The 26,589-nt window shown below is 45.1% G+C and overlaps 1 protein-coding gene across 1 annotated transcript in view; it reads right to left on the bottom strand.

The window, feature by feature from the left end:
* nphs1 (NPHS1 adhesion molecule, nephrin) overlaps positions 1-26,589 on the bottom strand; it is a gene marked incomplete at both ends in the record, with an annotated part of 157,936 nt that overhangs the window by 54,608 nt on the left and 76,739 nt on the right. Inside the window, 8 exons of the mRNA XM_080744253.1 lie at positions 460-616; positions 2,695-2,854; positions 3,290-3,411; positions 14,039-14,179; positions 16,157-16,297; positions 20,492-20,664; positions 22,024-22,153; positions 24,810-25,458. Of these exons, the coding sequence (XP_080600379.1) occupies positions 460-616; positions 2,695-2,854; positions 3,290-3,411; positions 14,039-14,179; positions 16,157-16,297; positions 20,492-20,664; positions 22,024-22,153; positions 24,810-25,458 (1,673 nt within the window). The remainder of the gene's footprint in view (positions 1-459; positions 617-2,694; positions 2,855-3,289; positions 3,412-14,038; positions 14,180-16,156; positions 16,298-20,491; positions 20,665-22,023; positions 22,154-24,809; positions 25,459-26,589) is intronic.

The raw sequence follows: 26,589 nt of genomic DNA, 5'->3' as shown, positions 1-26,589 counted from the left end.
GTGCTGGGTGTTTTTTAATGGGTTGGCATGGTACAAAAGAGAAATTAGAATTAGTGAAAACGGCTCACAACACACTTTGAAAAGATAGAAGTATACTGTCTTGTTTTGTTCACTACTAGAAAATGCAGACATAACTTAGAAAATGCAGACATAACTGTTTATTTATAACAGCCAAAAATGTAATACATTTGTAATTCGCCTTTACTTTAACATTAAAACCCGAACTACTGTCATACTCAAGATAACTTATAACGTGTCGGGTTATTGTTAAAGTAACACGCTACGCGCCTGACAGAGATGACAGCGTCCCCCACCCGGGTGAAAATATAGTGGCCCTCGCCATCATCAAAGTTGCCCACCCCTGGTTTAGATTTAGGGTACAGACCTGGGGTTAGGGTTAGGGTACGGGTAAGGGTACAGACCTGGGGTTAGGGTTAGGGTACGGGTAAGGGTAGAGACCTGGGGTTGCTGAAGTCCATGGTAACTCCGTTCTTGGCCCAGGAGAAGCTGACCCTGGGTGCCCCCTCGGCCTGGCACATCATCTCTGTGGTGCCCGTCCCGTCTCCTCTGCTCGCCACCTTCCTCCACTGGGCACCCTTCTGGAGCACCGGCTGGACTGGAGGGCAAGGGATGGGGGGGGGGGGGGGGGGGGGGCACCCAGGCACACAGGGATTTAAAGGTGATAGAAGTGACATTTTACTGTTAAAATAATGTGTTAGTAGCAGGGGCATAGTTCCGCCGATTTAAAATGATTCCAATACGGAACTAAAACTTCCTATGATTGGCCGCTAGTTGCGCTGTTTCCCCCCCCGGGCCGATCGCAAAAAGAATTGTTCTCCATTGGACCCCATTCATTTTCCCCTTTCGTTTTCTAACCTTAATTAACATTTTCATAAATACTTTATGGTTCCCATCGCTAGTTAAAAATGCCTTTCAATCACGATGATATGCGTTTTGTGAAAATAAGGTCCCATATATGTTAAAATTGATGATAAAGTTGCAGGGGGCGTGGCCAACTAAACTGATACCAGCCGGCTGTGTTCTCCTTCGTGTGCTGTATTTCGGGAGGCTCCGACCACATTCTCCTATGTATCTCTGCGGTTGCACGTGACCGTTGGCAGCCAATAGCCTCCTCTGGTCGCATTTCAATCTATGATGGCGCCACCCATGCCATGGACCCAAAATACGTCAGTTGCGCTGCATAGAAACCAATGGCTTCGCACTGTCCATGGTTAGCAGGTTGAGGGTGGCTTATGGTCGGTATCAGCTGGTAACATGCGGGAGTCTGATCCCGTTACAATGCTCTAGACCCCTGGGAGATGTATTGCTGAGGTGGAGCGCCACACCTACCATCAGCTCCCAGTACTTGCCGCACGAGTCGCTGCACACAAGTCGTGCTATACTCATACGCTGAGTTGGCGGTGCCCGGGATGGAACCCATGACCTTGTGGTCTAAAGGCGAGAGCTCTACAGACTGAGCTACCCGGACACTAAAGTAGGCGGGGTCTCCCTTTCTCTCTAGCTAAAGAGAAAACACATTTTCAGGTCAGGATAACAAGTTAATCCAATAAGGCGAGAGCACTCATACAGGATAGATAACCAGTAAGACTCCCTAATCGGGAGATAAGCGACCGTAGGTCACATGTATACACAAAGAGGGGTGGGGTGTCCGTGTTGCCTTGGCGGACAAATAGGTACCGGCCCCGGCTCTCCCGGACGCTCCTAGCCCGAGTTACGGCATTTTATGTGAGCTGCAGTGGAGGGGGTCCTCCACTGGGGGCGCCACCACTTTTGCATCCGTTCTGGAGCACCAGGAGTGGGTGGTCCCCAGGAATTCCCCGTGAGCAGCCCCGTTGGGGTGGTCATTTGGTCATTTTTGCACATTTGGTCATTTTTTACACCTGGGGGTCCCCCAGGGACCTGGGGGTCCCTGAAGCTCCGGGGGTCCTTGGAAGTTGTAGTTTGGCAGGTAAGGAGTGTGTGTGCAAAATGGGGTATGGATGGGGGCAACGGTTGTGGAGATATGAGCAGGGCAAAAGTGTGACATGTCACGTGACAGCTGGGGGTCCCCCAGGGACCTGGGGGTCCCTGGAGCTCCGGGGGTCCTTGGAGGTTGTAGTTTGGCAGGTAAGGAGTGTGTGTGCAAAATTTGGCATGGATGGGGGCAACGGTTGCGGCGATATGAGCAGGGCAAAAGTGTGACTCACTGATTCACTGACAGACAGCCCGTGGAGGTTTTGATAGTAAATGCGACCTACGGTCGCAATAAACAGTTTAAACTGTAAGTGATGCAAGAAATAAATGAGCTGACACAATTTGAACTCTTTTGTATGAATGGAACCATTTGCAGACCTGTAAGGGTCCATTTGGTTCCATTTGTACACTCTCAGAGTTACAGACCTGTAAGGGTCCATTTGGTTCCATGTGTACACTCTCAGAGTTACAGACCTGTAAGGGTCCATTTGGTTCCATGTGTACACTCTCAGAGTTACAGACCTGTAAGGGCCATTTGGTTCCATGTGTACACTCTCAGAGTTACAGACCTGTAAGGGTCCATTTGGTTCCATGTGTACACTCTCAGAGTTACAGACCTGTAAGGGTCCATTTGGTTCCATGTGTACACTCTCAGAGTTACAGACCCGTAAGGGTCCATTTGGTTCTCAGAGTATTTCAGGGTGTAAACAGATGACTCACAGTAGACGACCAGTTGCACCTCCGCACTGCTAGGGGGCGCCAGGCCGTTGTCGGCAGTGCAGCGGTAGCGCCCCGCGTGGGCCCGGGTCACGCCATGTATGGTCAGCAGCCCCGCCTCCTCGTCCTGAGTCTCCTCCCCTAACTCCTCCTCCTCCTCCCCTTCATGCTCCTCCCCCTGGGAGAACGACACAAAGAGAGAGGAGAGTACGGGAGTGAGCGAAAAAAACTCCGTTTCACCTGATGCCTTCTCCTCTCAGCTGTGAACGGGAGTCGCCGCCGCCCACACAATGTGCACACGCTGCCATAAAAAAACAGGTCAATAAAATAGGAAAAAGCCTTGGCAGTTAATCTACATTAGTTATGGCAAAATGATGGCAGTCTAAGTGTTAATGGCTTTATGTTGCCAGGTAGATTAACCTGATAGATCACTATGCACCACTTAATATAGTCCTTAGTTTTACTTTACAATTTACAATTGACAATTCAGGTACTTAGCAGACATTCTTAATCCAGACCGATAAGCAAGGAGGCTTTACAGCTCTGCAAGCCAGGTGCGTGCGTGCCTGCGTACGTGCGTGCCTGCGTGCGCTCTCACCAGTCTACTCCATGTAAACATGCCAGAGACCACAGGGTTAGCGTCCGCTACACAGATCAGGTCGGCCGTTTCTCCCAGGTTCACAAACACCGGGTTCTTCTCCGGCTTCACACGAGGAGCATCTGAAACAAACAGGGCAGGGGAAGTCACCAGTTTATTCATTCATTTATTTATATCGATAAATATTTAACAAGACGCACGTTGGCACCTGGAGAGAGTGCAGTCTATTCATTACGTGTGCCAGCAGACTACCATGCACGACTACGTTTAAATCAGGCCTTAAATTGGCCTCCACCCCTGAGACCACCTACCTGCCTCCCTATGGGGTCTGCTGTGAGACCATTAGTGTCCACATACACACACGCTTGCACACACACGCGCACGCCACGCACACACGCACGCACCGGGGGAGACAACGAGGCGGCTCTCGTCCAGACCGTCAGGGGATCTGCTCGTCTGGCGGATCCTTTTAGCCGTCAAACGGCTGCTTGTTGAAGCATGCTCCATCCAGCATGCTGCCACCGCTCTGACGCTAAGAGCTGAGGGAGTCATTCCCAACCGGGCAACAAATATAAAGATAAAGATAAAGATGATGCTGCTCGAGCCTCACCTACAGTACATAAATAGATACTGTGTGAGGCTGAACTGCACCTACTGTACATACTGTACATATAGCCTATATATACTGTGAAGTTTTTAAATATACCAACCTGTTGCACATACAATAGAACACACTGTGAAGTTGTTTACAAAAAGTTAAAGTACAGTAGCTAGATACTACGGGAAAATAATGCCATTGGTGTATAAAATACACCAAACTTTATGCACATGTACAGCTGAGGATGCTTTTTTCATCCTCTTTGCGTTTTTGCCTTTTGCACTCTCTTTCTTTCCTACCCCATTATTATTTTATCTTTAGATGTGTTGTTTTCTGTTGTTCTGCTGTTATTGTATATATACCACTGCATTGTCTGAAGGAAGCTTTACTCTTATGTACCTGTACAAAAGACGTAACAATAAAGTACAACCTTGAACCTTGAACCTTGAGGTATAAAGATTAAAACGTATAAATATCTTTCTCAATTGAAGTGTACGGTAGCGTCCAGTGTGGACACTTCCATCCACTTCAATTGAGAAAAGATATTTTTTTAATCTTTTTTTCCTTCCCGGTGGGAATGGCCCTTTAAGCATTATGCTCCCACCGGCCTGCCACTAAGAGCCGTTACAACCCCAGCATGCATTATGCATCGCTAGGGGCGTCACACCAAATTCTGGGCCACTGGGTACAAGGATTCACTGTGGGCCCCCCCATGAATGTTAACTATTGAAAAATAGCAGATATACAAGCTCACAGCGCGGCACCGAGTGCCGCGCTGCGAGCTTGTAGATCTGCTATTTTTGAAAAATCCTGAAAATGTGTGCCAAGAAACCTATGTTTCCATGTCAGTGATGCTCAAACTTTTTCATGTGAAGGACCCCCCCCCCCCCCCATCTCAAAATATTTAGTTCCAGGGACCCCCCAGAAGCAAAATTTGAGTTACAAACGTTCGCTTTGAAAATACATATATTCAAAGATTTGCACACATTTTCACGACTTTTTCAAAAATAGCAGATCACCAAGCTCACAGCGCGGCACTCGGTGCCGCGCTGTGAGCTTGTATATCTGCTATTTTTCAATAGCTAAAGTTACTAGGGCCCCTCCACCTTGGGCCCTGGTAACTCAGTCCCACTTTCCTACCCCTTGTGACGCCCCTGTGCATCGCTAACATCCATACAATAACACAGCCGTCCATTAGGCGTGTACTACAGCACCGGAGGAACACGCAGACGTACATTCTACTGTAAGCACACACACATGATTTCATCATCTCTGATGGGGGGGGCCAAGGGGCGGGGGGATGGGGGCCCGGGCACTGCTGGAGGTTGAGGTTCAGTGTGTGTGTGTGTGTGTGTGTGTGTGTGTGTGTGTGTGTGTGTGTGTGTGTGTGTGTGTGTGTGTGTGTGTGTGTGTGTGTGTGTGTTTACGGTGTGTTGCCTTGCTCCCTATGTGTATGTATGCGTGTTGTTACATGTGTATGTTTGTGTGCTGCTCCATTATGTATGTTTGTGTGTAGCTCGCTCCATGTGTGTGTGTGTGTGTGTGTGTGTGTGTGTGTGTGTGTGTGTGTGTGTGTGTATGTGTGTGTGTGTGTGTGTGTGTGTGTGTGTGTGTGTATGGTACATATATGTGTATATTTACGGTGTGTTGCCTGGCTCCCTATGCGTGTAATTACATGTGTGTTTGTGTGCTGCTCCAGTTTGTGTGTGCTGCTCCAGTTTGTGTGTGTGTGTGCGTGTGTGCGTGCGTGCGTGCGTGCGTGCGTGTGTGTGTGTTTTGCTCCGTATGTGTGTGATGAAATATTGATTGTGGGACAACGTTCATAAAATCACTGTTGGTGACATCGTCGGTGCCCCTGATGTCAAAACACTGTCTCTGCAATTTGTAGCAGCTCCGCTACGACTGCAGACTCTCACCGTGTTGGAAGACAGGACCACAGATCACTGTAAAGGATGTGATAAACACTTAAAACCTCATAAACAGTATAGGGGTGTAACCATAACTGAATCGAAAAAAACGCTTTTAATTTGCAATGATCTACAATATCGATATGCAAAAGCATTTATCGTACCGTTTTGGCTTTGCAGCATATCGGTATGGTTTTACAATACAGATAATCGGTATCAAATCATTTTGCAATGCAAACAATTGATTGTATGGAAACTTGTGCCTTGTATTTAGCAATTTAAAAGAAAAGAGGGGTTTCATTAATTTACTTTTCCATTCCATGTAGCTACTCTTGGTCTAAATGTTTGCAATCTCTGTGTTCATGTCAAGGTGTATATGTTTGTCTAGCATGAGGAGTATCCATCGCGCCTCTAGCCTAGTTCAGGCCGGTCCGGTGCATCTCAGGAACAGGACTTGAATGTGTAGAAGGAGCGTACTGGAGCAAACACAGACTTTTAGAGCCTTTTTATTAATACAGGGTGCAGGCAAGAGTGACTCTTACGTCAAGTACACTCCTTCTACTGTATATGTTTGTCTATATGTGTTGAAATATTATGACCATGTATTTGCTAGAGAATCACAGTGTTTACTTATTTATCTCCGTAAATAATAGATTTTTTTCCCCTTAAAACATGCACTATAGACACGTTTCACACAGATTTAATTTCTTTGCTAAATAGTTATCGATTTTAAATTATAGAATCGAATCGTAACGCCATGAATGAACCAATTACCAATATCGCCCATGTATCGTATTGTCAACCATGTATCGTGATGCGTATCGTAGTTAAAATGTATAGATACACCCCTAATAAGTACTTATGAAAGTAAGTTGCATTGGTCCGGTGGTCACGCGTGCACAAACGCCGTCCCGTATCTTTTCTGACGGTTGTCACGCCTCTCTCCCGCGTACGGGCATCCATCAACACCCAAGTTCACACCTCCACAACGTTTAGTGTCACAGCAGAGTGATTTAACAAAGACACTAGCCTGTAAGCATGTCAATAGATCAGGGTTCCCCAATAGGCGGCCCACGGGCCATTTGCGGCCTGCGGGGGCTACTGTCTGGCCCACACCAACCCCAGTAATAATGGTGGTATGAGAGCCTCAACAAAACTAGTATATCGTCGTTGTCGGGTGGAAATCTTGTATCTCCAAATGTGTACGTTCTTTCGCAAATCATACAAGGCCGTCGCACAAAAGTAGTGAAAACAGCCAATCTACAAGCACACAACGCCTCGCACCGCGAGGCGTTGTGTGCTTGTAGATCGGCTGTTTTCACTAGTTTAAATCATTTTTAAAATTATAAATTCAAAACAAATGGTTTTGGACATTTTCACCCAACAACGACGAAAACTGTCGCTGGAGTAGCGGGAACGCCACCTTTGCCCCCTGCAATGTTGTGGCCCTCGGCTTGGTACCCTAGACATAATTCGGCCCTTGGGGAAAACTAATTGGGGAACCCTGCAATAGATCATTGTCTGATCCTGTTAACTCCTGTATAGCCGGGGATCCAGTCACCCAAAATGGGAGAGGACCTGTGATGTCATGCCATAATTTTTACTTCTGTTTTATCAATTAGTTTGGTCATTAAAGGACCGGTTCACCTCTGGTAACCAAATCTTATTTTATTGTTTAGGACACGATCAACACGATCCTGAGTTATTGTTTGTGTTCAATCTGCTTTTTTAGATATTTTTTTAGTATTTCAGCATGCTACAACTGGTCATATGATGCTTTGTAGCATGATATTGCATCATCTATTGCATCAAATGATGCAAAATGCATCATATGACCAGTTGTAGCATGCTGAAATTCTAAAATATCTAAAAACACAGATTGAACACAAAAAAACAACAACTCAGGATTGTGTTGATCGTGTCCCAAACAGCAATAAAATAAGATCTGGTTGTCCCAGAGGTGAAATGGTCCTTTAAGGTCCACAGAATGAGAGGCACTTTCTTTGTGGGGCTGTTACGCTGTTTTTAGCCCAAGGAATGTTTTTCATGCAAAACAAATGCTTGCAATGGATTCAGAATTATGAAGAACCCCCTGTTTGTATAGTTTTCTTTTCCTGTATAGTGAAGTAGATGGGACAGTGTACAAATGGCCATAACTTTCTTTCACAATGTTTCCGGCAGAGCAGAAGTCTCATTCTGTGGACCTTAAAGGGATATTTCACTTTCAAAAAAACTTTTGGTAATTTTATCATCTAATCAGGCTTTTATGATTATGAATATTTAGATATTTGATGTAAATGTTACCAGGCCCTCCAGGCCCAGGGCCTCTCCCCACACACACCCATTGCAACTTCAAACTTCATTTTAACCATGATAGATTCATTAAAAACACCCATTATTTTTTTCTGGTGACTCACACTACCCTCCTAATATGTGAGCAGGCCGTGTTTTTTCGATAACTTTTTTCATTTATTTTTAATAATAGATTTTTTGTATTTAATTTTTTTCCATTTTCCCAAATAATTATTACAAATAAATGAAAAAGTTAAATACACGGCCTGCTCACGTATTAGGAGGGTATTATGAGTCACCAGAAAAAATAATGTGTGTTTTTAATGAATCTATCATGGTTAAAATGGAGTTTGAAGTTACAATGGGTGTGTATGTGGAGAGAGGCCCTACCACTTCTCCCTGTTGAAAGTGGAATATCCCTTTAAAGGCCAAACTAATGGATAAAACAGAACATCACAGGTTGAACCCTATTCCTTGAGCTTTTGGGCCTGTGGGTCCCTGACAATGTAGGTGTTAAGCGACATGCGCGTGACGTCATTCAAACCGCGTCCCCCACAAATGCAATCACCAATGCAAAACTGTGGAAATGTGTGTGAACAGTTAAATCCGCCCCGACCAGCTCCAACATTCAGATCTCATGCACTAAACATAATGTTTAGTGACGAGTGGGAGTGGAAGGAGATCTATGCTGGTAAACTGGGCTAAACAATACATCGTTACAAGGATACTTATATCATCCATATAGATTTACTGTCTCATAACAGTAGGGAGGTTTCCAGAGCAGTGCCGGTACTAAATGGTAGATATTTACAATGTTCATTTACAAGTCAATATTGAACCCAGTAGAATCAGAACAACAAGCAACTCACTCTGCCCGTCATGTCACGATTCTTCTTCTCTTATTTATTCTCAAACAACCAGCTAATAGCCTCACAAAAAGGTACCCTAACAAAAAAAATGGTTGGAATAATGTCAGGTGATAAGAAGCGGCTTGCTCACTCCTCATGCACTGAGGGTAGCATGAGCTCAGTTCGGGGCTCTCCCCAGGTTGGCAGAGGGAGAGCAGAGCCCAGGATTACAGTTTAGGCAATTGGCACTGGGTGAAAAAAATGGGTTACAAAATCGTGGGATGAAAAAAAAAAAATTAAACATCGAGCTGAAGATACCTTTCTGTTCTCCGCTGCCTTTGATTGACGGAATTTTCTTTGTTTCTCTGTTCTTTTCTCTTCTGCTCTGTCACTGCATCTATTGTTTTGTTCTGTTGTTTGATGCCTCCGACAGTCATTGTGTGAATGTGTTTGTTTTGCTTGATGTTCTGAGTGAAGCAACACTGCCTTGTTTGTGCTCTACAAATAAAACTGCCTTGGTTTGATTTGTAGCAAATGTTGTTGCTCTTAGTTTTATAATAGTCTGATATTGGTCTCTTTGTTTAGATTCTTCCCGAGCTTTGTAGTGGGTATTGTTTTTATGGATGTTATACTGTATGTCTGTCTTTGTCATGGAGGTTGTGCCAACATATCGATATTGTTATATGTCACGATGAACCAGAGGTGAGCTTTTCCACCGAGAACCGAGTTGGTTCCGAACCGTAAAAGTTGGTTTGCGGCCGGTTCACAAGAACGGACCAATAAGGTTCCAAGAAAGTTGCCATCCCATAGGCGAGAGAAAGAACCCGAAATGGTTCTTTGCCGGTGGAAAAGGCCCCTATGTGTAATGCCCAGGTTTCAATCCTGGGCATTACACATATAGTCCAGTCATTTTAGGCCAAAATTAGGCCAAACCTGGAACAAATTGCAATAGTAGCAAACTCAACTGATTTTGTATCCTCAATATGTCCTTAGTGAGGGAAAAAAGTCCCAAGGAATCCCATCGGGGCAAAGTTTTGAAAACGACCTATCTACCTTCACTTACTATACACTACAATATAAAGGAAAAAATGACTGAAAAAAAATCTGCTTTAAGTGGGATGTGAGGGGTCAAACTAGGGGTTTTCAATTATTCTGAATCCATTGCAATCATTTGTTTTGCACGAAAAACATTCCTTGGGCCAGAAATGGCCACTCAAAACGTCAAATTTCATCAATTTTCATCAATTTTCAGTCTTTTGGGGTCAGTTTTTAGCCCAAGGAATGTTTTTCATGCAAAACAAATGCTTGCAATGGATTCAGAATAATTAAAAACACCTAGTTTGACCCCTCATATCCCACTTAAAGCAGATTTTTTTCCGTCATTTTTTCCGTTATATTGTAGTGTATAGTAATTGAAGGTAGGTAGGTCGTTTTCAAAACTTTGCCCCGGTGGGATTCCTTGGGACTTTTTTTCCCTCACTAAGGACATAATGAGGATACAAAATCAGTTGAGTTTGCTACAATTGCAATTTGTCTGAGGTCTAACCCTAAAATGACTGGACTAATAGGGGCCTTTTCATGCACCGACCATCAGACCAAAGGGACATCCCTGTAGACTGGGGGAGATAATAGACTTTTGAGGCCATCAGGCTGAGGCAGTGAGTCACTTTTGGAATATGCTCTCACATTGTGTCACATTGTGTGATATCTTTATTTCTATCTTTATTTGTTTACTATTTACTAATGGACAACGAGCAAACTTAATGTGGACTGATTATTACTGAATGATGTGATGATGAACTTGATTTGGGCCACTTGCATGTGGGCGTGTTACTGCACTGGTTTGGGCCACTTGCATGTGGGCGTGTTACTGCACTGATTTGGGCCACTTGCATGTGGGCGTGTTACTGCACTGATTTGGGCCACTTGCATGTGGGCGTGTTACTGCACTGGTTTGGGCCACTTGCATGTGGGCGTGTTACTGCACTGATTTGGGCCACTTGCATGTGGGCGTGTTACTGCACTGGTTTGGGCCACTTGCATGTGGGCGTGTTACTGCACTGATTTGGGCCACTTGCATGTGGGCGTGTTACTGCACTGATTTGGGCCACTTGCATGTGGGCGTGTTACTGCACTGGTTTGGGCCACTTGCATGTGGGCGTGTTACTGCACTGATTTGGGCCACTTGCATGTGGGCGTGTTACTGCACTGGTTTGGGCCACTTGCATGTGGGCGTGTTACTGCACTGATTTGGGCCACTTGCATGTGGGCGTGTTACTGCACTGATTTGGGCCACTTGCATGTGGGCGTGTTACTGCACTGATTTGGGCCACTTGCATGTGGGCGTGTTACTGCACTGATTTGGGCCACTTGCATGTGGGCGTGTTACTGCACTGGTTTGGGCCACTTGCATGTGGGCGTGTTACTGCACTGATTTGGGCCACTTGCATGTGGGCGTGTTACTGCACTGATTTGGGCCACTTGCATGTGGGCGTGTTACTGCACTGATTTGGGCCACTTGCATGTGGGCGTGTTACTGCACTGATTTGGGCCACTTGCATGTGGGCGTGTTACTGCACTGATTTGGGCCACTTGCATGTGGGCGTGTTACTGCACTGATTTGGGCCACTTGCATGTGGGCGTGTTACTGCACTGATTTGGGCCACTTGCATGTGGGCGTGTTACTGCACTGATTTGGGCCACTTGCATGTGGGCGTGTTACTGCACTGATTTGGGCCACTTGCATGTGGGCGTGTTACTGCACTGATTTGGGCCACTTGCATGTGGGCGTGTTACTGCACTGATTTGGGCCACTTGCATGTGGGCGTGTTACTGCACTGATTTGGGCCACTTGCATGTGGGCGTGTTACTGCACTGATTTGGGCCACTTGCATGTGGGCGTGTTACTGCACTGATTTGGGCCACTTGCATGTGGGCGTGTTACTGCACTGATTTGGGCCACTTGCATGTGGGCGTGTTACTGCACTGATTTGGGCCACTTGCATGTGGGCGTGTTACTGCACTGATTTGGGCCACTTGCATGTGGGCGTGTTACTGCACTGATTTGGGCCACTTGCATGTGGGCGTGTTACTGCACTGATTTGGGCCACTTGCATGTGGGCGTGTTACTGCACTGATTTGGGTGTGTTCAATAAAATGCCTTACAGCAAAGTGAGGGCAGTCGAGTGAAGGCTGTGTAACTGAGAAGTGGTGTCTCCTGTCTGTCTCCATGTTTGTTCTTTTAAATCCCCCGTAAGTTTTTATTATTGTCGGTGCTATTTGTGTTTTAGTTTTTAGCCACTGTGTTTTAGCTCTGCTAATAGGTACTAGGCTAATTTATTATGCACAAAAGTTTAACAAGGTTTTGGGATTATTCTTAAATGCATAATTCCAGATTGTTTGCCTTTTATGTGTACGTTTTCCTTTTTCAGTTTCAGATATTGTGATATGGTTGATGAGATTTCTTATATGGAGTATCTCAGATATTGTGTATGGTGATATTATCGTTATCAAGGGCCACAGACATGTCCTGTATTTGTTCTGGCAGAGCGGTGTGACACTTATTTGCCTCTTCTGTTGGCCACTTCACACATTTTTACTGGTACACGATGGCGCCAGAACCCAACCTACAATGCCATCGATTTTCACCATAGAGCTGAGCTGTGATATGCAACCCCAGCGTGCACACACCTGCACGTCATCACGTTTGCGTGTCACATGACTATTACCCGAATGTTGTTGCCCACCATTATGCAGGGTTCCCCAATAGGCGGCACGCTGGCCATTTGCGGCCTGCGGGGGGCTACGGTCTGGCCCCCGCCGACCCCAGTAATAATGGTGAGCAGCAACAACACTAGTGTATCGTCGTTGTCGGATGGAAATCTCGTATCTCCAAATTTGTAAGTTCTTTCGCAAAGTAAAGCCCTGCTTCATCATACAAGGCTGTCGCACAAAAGTAGTGAAAACAGCAGATCTACAAGCACACGACGCCTCGCAGTACGAGGCGTTGTGTGCTTGTAGATCGTCCGTTTTCACTAGTTTAAATCATTTTTAAAATGATAAATGCAAAACGAACGGTTTTTCACCCGACAACGATGATATCTGAACTGTCGCTGGAGTAGCGGGAACGCCACTGTCGCCCCCATCAATGCTGTGGCCCTCGGCTTGGTACCTTAGACATAATTCGGCCCTAAAGAAAACTAATTGGGGAACCTGATGTATAGGCTAAAGCTAATGTTAGCCGATCATTATTTTGACATCTAGCCGTGAAAAGATGTGCTTTTTGCCAATAAAAAAACATACATCTGAGATAAAGAAGGTTTTCTCTAGCAGAATGCATTGGATTAAATGGAGGATTTCGGCGCCGCGATGATGGCAACGTCTAATGTAAACAAACCATGGCCATCAGCCATCAGCAATGGACGGCCCGACATTACGGTAAGGCTTAATAAGGTTACTGTATATACAGTATATATCCCAAACTAGTTCGGGCTTGCCACAAAACCGACCATCTTTTTTATCCCGAACTAGTTCGAGAGTATGAAGTGGTTTCTGTTATAGAGGGTGTACGCGTGACATCATCATCATACCCGGAAGTTGCGGGAACGACTACTGAGTGGCAAAAAACGAATTTCTGGCCTTGACAGCCCATAAACATACAAACAGATCTGATTGCATTAAACGATGTTAAACAACGTTAAATTCACTTTGCCACTCACTTTGCCACTCACTTTGCCATTCACTTTATGCATGCGCATACCCTCTATTATCATTTAAAAAAACAACCGATAATTGTTAAAAAAATGGTGCATTTACATAGCGCTTTTATCCAAAGCGCTTTACAGAGATTGTGCATTACATTCACCCATTCACGCACACATTCATACACCGGTGGCGGAGGAAACCATGCAAGGCACCAACCTGCTCACCGGGAGCAACTAGGGGTTCAGAGTCTTGCCCAAGGACCCTTCGACATTAACTCAGTGGGAGCCCGGATTCGAACTGGGAATCCTTCGGGAACCCTTTGTGCTCTAATAACGGTTTCTCTACCCCTGAGCTATGCCGCCCCTATTGTTGCTTCTCTTGGCTGAGGGGCGGGGCTTACACTGGACGTCCAGGCTGAGCTGAACGTGATTGGTCCCCTCCTGGTTGGAGCAGTGGGCGGTGTACGTCCCCGCGTCTCTGCGGGACACGTTCCAGATGTCCAGGGAGGACGCGTCTGTCCAGCGGTAGCGAGGGTCCCTGTCTGGACACACACACACATACATAGCGTCTGTCCAGCGGTAGCGAGGGTCCCTGTCTGGGGACACACACACACATACATAGCGTCTGTCCAGCGGTAGCGAGGGTCCCTGTCTGGGGACACACACATACATACATATCGTCTGTCCAGCGGTAGCGAGGGTCCCTGTCTGGGGACACACACATACATATCGTCGTTGTCGGGTGAAAACCTTGTATGTCCAAAACCATTCGTTTTGCATTTATCATTTTAGAAATGATTAAAACTAGTGAAAACAGCCGATCTACAAGCACACACGTTGTGTGCTTGTAGATCTGCTGTTTTCACTACTTTTGTGCGACGACCTTGTACGATGAAGCAAGGCTTTTCTTTGCGAAAGAACGTACACATTTGAAACTTGGAGATACGAGTTTTCCACCCGACAATGACGATATACACACACACACACACACACACACACACACACACACACACACACACACACACACACACACACAGTGTACACATGTAACTAAATGGACTTTATATAGGGTACATTTATTTACATGTGTACACTCAGTGTTAAATGGTGTGTGTGTGTATGTGTGTGTGTGTGTGTGTGTGTGTGTGTGGGGGGGGGGGGCTGTATACGAGTGTTTGGGGATGGGGGGGCTGATCAATAATTTAGATTAGAATGTCACTAACAGGCACGTAGCCACAGGACATGTGGCAAATGTGGGTGTAATGAATTGTTAATTCACACGCACACTCGCGCAAACGCACACAAGATGGGGGTGGGGTGCAGGGAGTGGATGGTGAGAGAGAGTGTGTGTGTGTGTGTGTGTGTGTGTGTGTGTGTGTGTGTGTGTGTGTGTGTGTGTGTGTGTGTGTGTGTGTGTGTGTGTGTGTGTGTGTGTGTCGGGGGCAGGGGGGTCTGGATGGATGGAAGGACGGACGGAGAAAAGGTGAGCTTGCTGTTCTGTTTTCAGAAATCAGGCACAAAACTGTAGATTTAGTCGACTAAAACCAGAGTAAAAACCTTTCAGATGACTATAATATGACTAAAATGAAATGGAATTTTATTCAAAAGACTAATGACTAAAACTAAATCTGAATCTTCCGTCAGAAATCAACACTGCTCAGAACGCGTCCGTATAAAACTTTTTACAGTCTATGATCTTCATCATCATCATCATCATCATCATCATCATCATCATCATCATCATCATCATCATCATCATCATCCTCATCATCATCATCATCATCATCATCATCCTCATCATCATCATCATCACAGAGGCATGTGTGGGCAGTAGTCTCCTCCTGAAATCCCAGTAACGGAAGCTGGCATTTCCAGTCACGAAAATACATTTTAAAATTAATTATTTCGTTTATTTTTAATTTGTAATTTCTGATAAGCAGCAATATGTATGCGTAGATATTTTTATATATGAGGATAAATGTGCACGACTGTAAAAACAAAGCGGAAGTGGGGAGGAGGCTTCACTTCGGCTTTATCGATTCTCATACCGGATACCTGGGGTGTCGTACCAAATTCTGGGCCCTGGGTACTTTAACTATTGAACAATAGCAGATCTACAAGCCCACAGCGCGGCACTGAGTGCCACGCAGGCGCGCTGCGAGCTTGGTAGATCTGCTATTTTTGAAAAATCTTTCGAAAAAACCTATGTTTCTATGTCAGTGGTGCTCAAACCTTTTCATCTGAAGGACATGTATTTGGCCACGGACCCCCATCTATTTAGTTCCAGGGTTCCCCCCAGAAGCAAAATTTGAGTTACAAACGTTTGCTTAAAAAATACATATATTCAAAGATTTGCGCACATTTTCACGACTTTTCAAAAATAGCAGATCTACAAGCTCGCTGTGAGCTTGTATATCTGCTATTTTTCAATAGCTAAAGTATAAAAAAATTAGGGCCCCTCCACCTTGGGCCCTGGTAACTCAGTCCCACTCCCCCCCCCCATGTGGGCGGGGCCTCACCTCTGTCCAGCCTCTCCCTGCCGTGCAGCCAATAGCAGGCCACCTCGCTGGGATTGGCCGAGACCATCAGTGGGAGGGTCGCCGTCTCGTCCTCCGTCACGGTCACGTGACCGGGCCGGTCCAATCGGAACTCCGGAGGGTCTGACGGGGTCAAACATGCACACAGACACAGAGGAGATCTGTATGAATCATAACATGATTATACTCACTAGTAAGACGCCTCAGGGCGACATGCGACAATTTTTGGCCATCTGGCCAATGATGTCTATCGGACCAGTTACCCATATATGGAGACCCCTGCATGATAGTCAACAATGTGATGTCAGAACATGCACATATATGGGCATTACCAAATATGGGCATTCCCAGAGCACTTATAATATTGATGACATCGGGCCAGGGATCTCCATATATGGGCATAAAACGGACAAGGACGTAATTAATTTGCAAGTGTGACTCGTGATGACATCAGCGATCTCCATAATTTGAGCATAAAAGGGACATCAAGCCAGGAGAGAGTGTTTTTTACTGGTGATTCAGTCAGAGTGTATGAAAGGGTGCGCTCGTTTTATTGTCCACGACATTGCAAGCGGCGCGAAGGCCAGCGGACCTTGGTCCTGCTCTTCGCCCCCGAGCGCCGCAGGCGCGAGTGGCCGCGAAGAGCGGGCCAGGGCCGCGCGGCCGGCGGAGCGCCGCGCGAGTTACGAAGCCGTGGTGAATGCAATCGTTATATTTATGCCCAGGCCGTAAGGCCTGGGCAAGCCCACGATAAACGCCCGCGCAGTCCGGTGCGCATTTCCGAACGCACCCTTTCCCCACACTCGGACTGAAACACCAGTAAAAAACACCATCCCATCAAGCCAGAGCATGATGCAAGTGTGACTCGTGATGACATCAGTGATCACCATATGGGCATAAAGGGGGGATCAAGCCAGAGCGTGATGTCAGAGCGGCAAACCCATTCTGTTAAGAGGGGTTCTCCTGACATCACAGTGACATCAGAGCATGATGTCAGAGTGACAAACCCATAGAACCACAGTGTCAGGCGTGACAAACAGAGATACGTGGACAAGATGTGCCGGTTTTCATATAAACTTGCGTCCTACGGTCGCAATTATAATTATTAATGAAAACAATAGCCAGAGTTACTAGGGCCCAGGGTGGATGGGCCCTAATTATTTTATACTTTAGCTATTGAGAAATAGCTGCGACCTTGTAGATCTGCTATTTTTGAAAAGTCGTTAAAATGTGTGCAAATATATGAATATATGTATTTTTTTTTAAGCAAACATTTGTAACAAATATTTTGCTTCTGGGGGGTCCCTGGAACTAAATAGTTTGAGATGGGGGTCCGTGGCCAAATACATATCCTTTTGGGGGTCCTTCACACGAAAAGGTTTGAGCACCTCTGACATAGAAAGATTGTTTTTTCAAAGAACCTCAGAAGGATTTGAAATATTCAATGACTTGCACACATTTTCAAGACTTTTCAAAAATAGCAGAACTACAAGCTCACATTCTGCTATGTTTCAATAGTTAAAGCACAAAATATGAAGAAGATTCATGGGGGGCCCGCAGTGAATCCTTTTACCCAGGGCCCAGAATATGGTGCGACACCCCTGCACACACACACACACACACGCACGCACGCACGCACGCACGCACGCACGCACGCACGCACGCACGCACGCACGCACGCACGCACGCACGCACGCACACACACACACACACACACACACACACACACACACACACACACACACAGAAGGACGGGAGCGGAAAACATAGGTTTCCTGCCCGGCGACAGCGACCATATATGGTTACACAATAAGCTTGAGCTTTTGTAGATCAGCTATTTTCACCGCTATGATAAAGTAGGACATTCATTTGCGGGACAAAGAAATACCTTGAAATATAATGGAGATACAAGGTTTCTGCCCGATCTCGACAATAGTTTATATTAACCCATTTAGGCCTAGAGTTATTGAATGCTTTAACCAGTGAAAAATAGCAGATATACAAGCTCACAGCGCGGCACCGAGTGCCGCGCTGCGAGCTTGTAGATCTGCTATTTTTGAAAAAGTCGTGAAAATGTGTGCAAATCAATATATGTATTTTCAAAGCGAACGTTTGTAACTCAAATTTTGCTTCTGGGTGGTCCCTGGAACTAAAAATTTTGAGATGGGGGTCCGTGGCCAAATACATATAATTTTGGGGGTCCTTCACATGAAAAAGTATGAGAACCACTGACATAGTAGTCTCTCTGTTAGTAGTATCTGTTGCACATAGAACACTGTGAAGATGTTTACAAAAGTTAAGTACAGTACAGTAGCAACTACTGGAAAAATATGCTGTTGGCGTATAGAATATGCCAAACTTTTTGCACATGTACAATTGAGGATGCTCTTTTCTTTTCCTGTTGCTCTTTTTGCCTTTTGCACTCCCTTATTTCTTTTTTCATTTTTACGTCTTACTATTATTTACACCTTTTTAGATTATTATTATTATTATTATTATTAGATGTGGTTTGCTGTTATTATATTGTTCTTTTGATATACGACTGCATTGTCTGAAGGATGCCAAACAAAAACAAATTTTACTCTTATGTACCTGTACAAAAGACGTAACAATAAAGTACAACCTTGAACCTCAAGAACAGGCTAACTGAGCTCCAGTTAAGTGAAAAGGACCTTTTCTTTGACGATGGCTGGCCAGATTGCTGACATAGAAACATACGTTTTTCAAAAAATCTTAGAAGGATTGAAAAGACACTCATAGAATCGGGTCAAAATTCTAATCTTCACGATTTTTCAAAAATAGCAGATCTACAAGCTCGCAACGCGGCACTCGGTGCCGCGCTGTGAGCTTCTATATCTGCTATTTTTCAATAGTTAAAGCATAAACTAATGATACACAAAATGTGTACCCGTTCTAAATGGGTTAACCTCCTCCGTTTTTACCCCAAATTGCTTTTTTATTTTTCACATATTGCGTTCCGTTAGTTCTGTCCGTATTCAATAAAGCTTACAGAATGAATCTGAACTTTTTATTTTGTCAACGTGAGCTAAAACTCTCCGTGTCATTAATTTTAAAAGCCCTCTTCTAGCTCCAGATACAGCGTTTATTTTCTGAGTAATTGAAGATGAAAATAAATGGAGCAGTAACTTTAAAAAGGTTGAATTATCCTTACAGCTACAGTGGAACCTTTACAGTGTTTTTACACACTGTGGCAATAAAAATAAAAGAAACTATAGACCAGACTAAACTGAACTGCACCTCAGTCTGTAATAAAACAAGGTGACTTTCTTTAGGGGAGAGCGGGGCTCGTTGTGCCTCAGGGTCAGTTGTTATTCTCCATTTAAATCAATACTAGGGCATTCACCGAATATTTGAATATTCAAATATTTGAATATCAAAGTCACTATTCGATGTTGTTCACCAAAGTGGAATATTCGTTTATTTTAATTTTTTTATTGTTTTTTTCTTTAAACAAATATATAGTTTATAAAGCTTGGTGAGATATAGGAAGTCATAAGAATGAGTTGTCAATGCCCCTGGTGGATGAATTCGTTAATGCTCTATACCAGGGGTTCTCAAACCTTTTTAGGCCGTGACCCCAAAAATAAACATATTTGCAGGTTCTCACAACGCCTCGCAACGCGAGGCGTTGTGAGCATCAATGCTCTTTTCAATGCTCTTTTGTCAGGTGTGTGTGCTCTGAACAATACACCTTATTTCACATTACCAAATGTAACCAGACATGCAAGGTAAACAAATACAATAAAGCCTTTTAATCCACTTGCCAGAATGAACCCTGGCATATTGAGTACACCAAGGTTTTATGTTAAAAATGTTGAGTAAGGGTTGTTGAGCAATTTGCATAATTTTCAAAACTTCGCTTAATGCAGCTTTTATTTGCGATTTGTGAACTCGAGTCGGGCATGGGGACCACCATGTTTGTTTACAAAATGTGAGAGCTGCAGCAGCCGCTCGACCAATCAGGAGCGGTGTGAGGCGGGTTGCTCTAAATGCAGCCATTTGATTGGAAATTAGAACGTAAGTTCTCATAAGGAGACTCTATGGGAGGACCACCAGACCGAGAAAGGAAGCACATTGGTGATGACGTAGCTCGGGATGGCCTGCGAGGCTAGCACTACCCTAGCTAGGGCTACACTACGAAGGGTGCACACTCTGAATTGGGAAGCGGCTCTCGAGTTGGTAGTATGTACTACTGCCCTCGGCCAGCAGGGGGTGTATAATTATACTTACACAGTACATTGAGTTGGTAGTATGTACTACTGCCCTCGGCCAGTAGGGGTGTATAATTATACTTACACAGTACATTGAGTTGGTAGTATGTACTACTCCCCTCCGCCAGTAGGGGGGTGTATGCCTGGCAGATGACCCGCTGGTTATGGTGTGCAGAGGTCAGCGGCAAGGTGGCGACGCTACGCACCGAAACGCCTCCGAACTGCGCCTTTCTGGGAGGAAGCTCCGCCCCTTTCAACCTGGTACACAAACAAACTCCCCATATGGTTAATTGAACTCACTGATTTCATCAAAAACTAAATCTATTGGAATAAAATAATAGATTTTATCTTTGTATTTGAAATAGGACTTACAGTAAGTGGTTAATTACAGGGACGTGCTGGCCATTGGGAAAAGCGGATCAACTCCCGAACGGCCAGTTCATTCCCGGCCGGTCCAAGCCGGCCATTAGGAAAAAAATCAAAATAAAATGTCGGCCTTCGTTCCATTTTGGGGGCTGGGCGGCCAACAAAGTAAATCGTCACTGTCGGGCACAAACCTTGAAATCTCCAAGTTTCAAATGTGTAATTTTTTTTGCAAAGCAAAGCCCTGCTTCATCATACAAGGCCGTCGCACAAAAGTTGTGAAAACAGCAGATCTACAAGCACACAACGCCTCGCACCCTACAAGCACACAACGCCTTGCACGTAGATCGGCTGTTTTCACTAGTTTAATTAATTTTTTAAATGATAAATACAAAACAAACGGTTTCGGACATACAAGGTTTCCACCCGACAACGACGAAATATAACTCATGTAATTGGCCCACTGGCTTGTCACTTGTCATGATCTGAAATGGCAAATCTTTGAGTAGCAGCAGCGCTATGGAGAGAGATCTCTCTCTATAGCACCCAATGAGGGCCTCTCCAACTCTTTTTCCCGGGCTGAATCAGAGGCCCAGCATGTCCCTGGTTAATTAATATTATACAACAGGTAGCTCCGACGAGGCAATCCGATTGGCTGAAATAGCTCTCTACCCGTGGTGATATTGAGCAAATCAGCTGCGCCGGTCACAAAGAAAGCTGATGGCTCACTGACATTGTTTCCGTAGGCGATGCCTTGTAAGCGGCTACGCTAGCAGTTTCATGTGAAGTTCAGGGACATAGTAGCTAAATGTGGCATTAAAGATGTACACATTTCTATCGAATATCTTAATTATAACGAAATGAAGTTGACATGTGTTTTTTTTTTTAAGGGTAACTGTTATAATCGCAATACTACACACTTGAAGGTGTGTGTTATCGTGATTATTGGCACTTTTGCGCTGCCTTCGGCACTCGCCTTCTTGTGTAATATTGCTAAAATATATTGTGTTTAAGTTTGGGTCCCTAGAAGTGACCCTAGGGACCCAAACTTAAAAACAATATATTTTAGCAATATTACACAAGAAGGCGAGTGATGGAGGATGGGACTAATGGAGTCAAAAGTATAATATTTATATTTGAAATGTAGCAAATGTGCGTGCGTGCCTGTGTGTGCGTGTGTGTGTGTGTGTGTGTGTGTGTGTGCGTGAGCGTGTGTGTGTGTGTGTGTGTGTGTGTGTGTGTGTGTGTCCAGACCTGCCAGCTCCCAGGCTCCAGGACAGCTCAGCCTTGGGGTTGCTGCTGCCACTCACACACTCCATGCTGAGGTTCTGACCTCCTCGGAGCTCCTTCTGACGCACCACGATGTGGACGCTGACCGCTGGGTCTGAGGGTCCATGGAGGAACATAGTTAACATCACACTGACCACTGGGTCTACAGAGGAACCATGAGAACATCTGCCCCTCAACCCCTTTAGGTGATAGTACCCCTTTAACATCATTTGGCCATCATTGCAATTCATAGTTAGCGGCCATTGAAGAATGCACTGTTTTAGCCAGACACGGATGCAGAGAAATGGAGGATTGTGTGGAAAAAATAAACAGGGAGTGGATGGTGATGTGTTTTTCCCCCCACTGGTTCTTTTTCTGCTTTGATTCCTGTTTTTTTTTCTTTCTTTTTTTTTCAACCAACTCTCCAAATAATTCCAGTGCATGCAATGGGAGAAGGCACCGATCAGATCTGTTATTCGCGCGGCCCAATGGATGAGAAAGTTTGATTTAAAAAACTCACTCCTACAACCAATGTGCGTTTTAATTTAACCCATTTAGGCCTAGGATTATTGAATGCTTTAACTATTGAAAAATAGCAGATCTACAAGCTCGCAGCGCGGCACCGAGTGCCGCGCTGCGAGCTTGTATATCTGCTATTTTTGAAAGGTTGTGAAAATGTGTGAAAATCTTTAGTCTTTTTTAAGCCAACGTTTGTAACTCAAATTTTGCTTCTGGGGGTGGTCCCTGGAACTAGATATTTTCAGATGGGGGTCCGTGGCCAAATAAATATCATTTTGGGGGTCCTTCACATGAAAAAGTTTGAGAACACTGACATAGTAGTCTCCCAAGAACAGACTACCTGAGCTCCATTTAAGTGAAAAGGACCTTTTCTTTGACGATGGCTGGCCAGATTGCTGACATATAGGTTTTTTCAAAAAACCTTGGAAGGATTCAAAAGACACTTATAGAATCGGGTCAAAATTCTAATTTTCATAATTTTTCAAAAATAGCAGATCTACAAGCTCGCAGCGTGGCACTTGGTGCCGTGCTGCGAGCTTGTATATCTGCTATTTTTCAATAATTAAAGCATAAAATAATGATACACAATAATGTGTAGGCCACCCGAATAAAATAACTTCTCAGGTAAAATATGTATTTGTGATTAAACATGTGATTAATTTCAAGTCCTTCGATTTGGATTTTTTTAACCGAGTTCCAGCCCCTGTTAAGATATGGTTTACTGTATCTTTGTTTCTGAGAGTTCTGAAAATCCAGGACCGGAACCACGGAGGATCAAACACAGCAACAACGCAGGGATTAGAAACAGAAACTATAAAGACATAAACAGTCTATATCTGGCCAGGCTGTTTTTTACTCAACGTTCAAACGCTTTGCGTGCGTCAGAAACACTGAAACGGTTCAAGGCTGAACAGCATGCAGCGCTAAGTCTAATTAGCCGCAGCGTGACTAGCTAGCTGCTGCTGAGCGGACGTGGACTTCCTTTGTAGCGCTTTCAGCAAATTAATTAACCCATTTATACCTGGGACCACTTTAACCATTATTTTAAGCTTTTAACTATCAAAATAAATAAATAGCAGATCCACAAGCTCGCAGCGCAGCACCGAGTGCCGCGCTGCGAGCTTGTAGATCTGCTATTTTTTGAAAAATCGTGATTTTCTTTTGTCCCCATTCTAGCCGTGCCATAGGGGAGAACATTTTTGACAAACATAGGAATAAAGATAATACAAGAAATACACATTATGATAAATCTACAAGCTCACAGCGTGTCACAATGTGATGCGCGGTCAGGTTATAGATCTTCTATTATTTTCATTATTAGATATACAATCAAGCAGGGGTCTTCAATGTTTTTTCAGGCCAACGACCCCATAGCTGAGAGAGATGAAACAGGGATCCCCACTACTACCAGGACCTGTCAGGACCTTACAGGGTGTAAGCAGGACTCACACTGATCTGTCAGGACCTTAAAGGGTATTAACACCCATTTAGGCCTGGCATTATTGAATGCTTTAACTATTGAAAAATAGCAGATATACAAGCTCACAGCGCGGCACCCAGTGCCGCGCTGCAAGCTTGTAGATCTGCTATTTTTTGAAAAAGTTGTGAAAATGTGCAAATCTTTGAATATTATGTATTTTTAAAGCGAAGGTTTCTAACTCAAATTTTGCTTCTGGGGGGTCCCTGGAACTAAATATTTTGAGATGGGGGTCCGTGGCCAAATAAATATCATTTTGGGGTCCTTCACATGAAAAGGTTTGAGAACCACTAACATAGTAGTCTCTCAAGAACAGACTAACTGAGGTCCAGTTAAGTGAAAAGGACATTTTCTTTGACGATGGCTGGTCAGATTGCTGACATAGAAACATAGGTTTTTCAAAAAACCTTAGAAGGATTCAAAAGACACTTATAGAATCGGGTCAAAATTCAAATTTTCACAACTTTTCAAAAATAGCAGATCTACAAGCTCGCAGCGCGGCACTCGGTGCCGCGCTGTGAGCTTGTATATCTGCTGTTTTTCAATCGTTAAAGCATAAAATAATAATACACAATAATGTGTACCCGTTCTGAATGGGTTAAGCAGGACTCACACTGATCTGTCAGGACCTTACAGGGTACTAAGCAGGACTCACAGAGCACGCTCATCTTGGTGTGAGCTGACAGGACCTTACAGGGTACTAAACAGGACTCTCAGAGCACGCTCATCTTGGTGTGAGCTGACAGGACCTTACAGGGTACTAAACAGGACTCACAGAGCACGCTCATCTTGGTGTGAGCTGTCAGGACCTTACAGGGTACTAAACAGGACTCACAGAGCACGCTCATCTTGGTGTGAGCTGACAGGACCTTACAGGGTACTAAACAGGACTCACAGAGCACGCTCATCTTGGTGTGAGCTGTCAGGACCTTACAGGGTACTAAACAGGACTCACAGAGCACGCTCATCTTGGTGTGAGCTGTCAGGACCTTACAGGGTACTAAACAGGACTCACAGAGCACGCTCATCTTGGTGTGAGCTGACAGGACCTTACAGGGTACTAAACAGGACTCACAGAGCACGCTCATCTTGGTGTGAGCTGTCAGGACCTTACAGGGTACTAAACAGGACTCACAGAGCACGCTCATCTTGGTGTGAGCTGACAGGACCTTACAGGGTACTAAACAGGACTCACAGAGCACGCTCATCTTGGTGTGAGCTGACAGGACCTTACAGGGTACTAAACAGGACTCACAGAGCACGCTCATCTTGGTGTGAGCTGACAGGACCTTGCGCGCCTCGTTCTTGGCGTCGCAGCGGTACGCCGCCATGTTGTCGCTGGGCTGCAGCGCCACGAGCAGCTCTCTGGACACGCCCTTATCGAAGGACACCTGGGGGAGCGCCGAGGGGACCGCACGACCATCCTGGACACACACACGCACACGCACACACATGCACACACACACAATCACACACACACACACACGCACACATGCACACACACACAATCACAAGAGCGTATGCACGCACGCAACCATGCACGCAAACAGACACGCAAAGACAATATTATTTAGGTTATCATCTATGGGCTTAAAGATGAAAACACAACAAATATCAAGTGTTAAAATGCTTTCGATTATATCTAACGATGCTTCTCCTCCATTCACGTTTGGTGAACGTAGCCTTGGTCAGGAGAACTTGATGTCTTCAGGCGGTAACCATCGATCATCAGGTGTTTCGACCCATGAACCGCTACACCCTCCTGATGGCCGGGTCGGCAGTGGTGGCCAAATCACTGCCCATCTCCTCCTCCTGACCAAGGCTAAACTCCCCTCTCCTGCTCTATTTTCTTTTCCCCACAAGAGGCTCCTCTGGGGAGGTATTGGGTGGGTCCCTCCTGAGGTCTTGAGGTGACACAGGTGCGTAGAGTTCTCCAGTACTGTGGGGTTATTCCTGCCTGGAGCTCTCCTTCGTCTCAGCAACTCACCAACCTCTTCTCCACACTTGGTCCTGGCTTGATGTATTTTTGAGCGGTGGTCACACCGTCTCCATAGCGTGGCCGTGTGTGTATCCGTCCGTGTGTGTGTGTCTGTCTGTCTGTCTGTCTGTAGCCTGAAGTACCTTTTTTGACCACACATGTTAAGGGAGGGGCGCTGTTGTTCAGGCCACTGAGGCCAGGCACACTCACACACATTCACACTCACATTCACGCCCGCACACACACACACACACACACACACACACACACACACACACACACACACACACACACACACACACACACACACACACACACACACACACACACACACACACACACACACACACACACACACACACACACACACACACACACACACACGCAGCCTCCACCGCTCAGTTCACACGAGTGTGATTTTTACCTTTTGTGTTCCTGCAGATGTTCTCGCAGTGACACTTTAGATATAGATTCCATAGATAGATGGGAATTATGACGGGGTGACGCTGACGTGTTTTTATTTTGTTTTTTTTAAGGGATAACTTCTGCGCTGCTTATGGCGTGATCGCCCACACCC

This window comes from Nannobrachium achirus, assembly GCF_963921795.1.
Source record: "Nannobrachium achirus genome assembly, chromosome: 2".
NCBI lineage: Eukaryota > Metazoa > Chordata > Actinopteri > Myctophiformes > Myctophidae > Nannobrachium > Nannobrachium achirus.
This window is presented reverse-complemented; position numbering and strand designations above follow the sequence as displayed.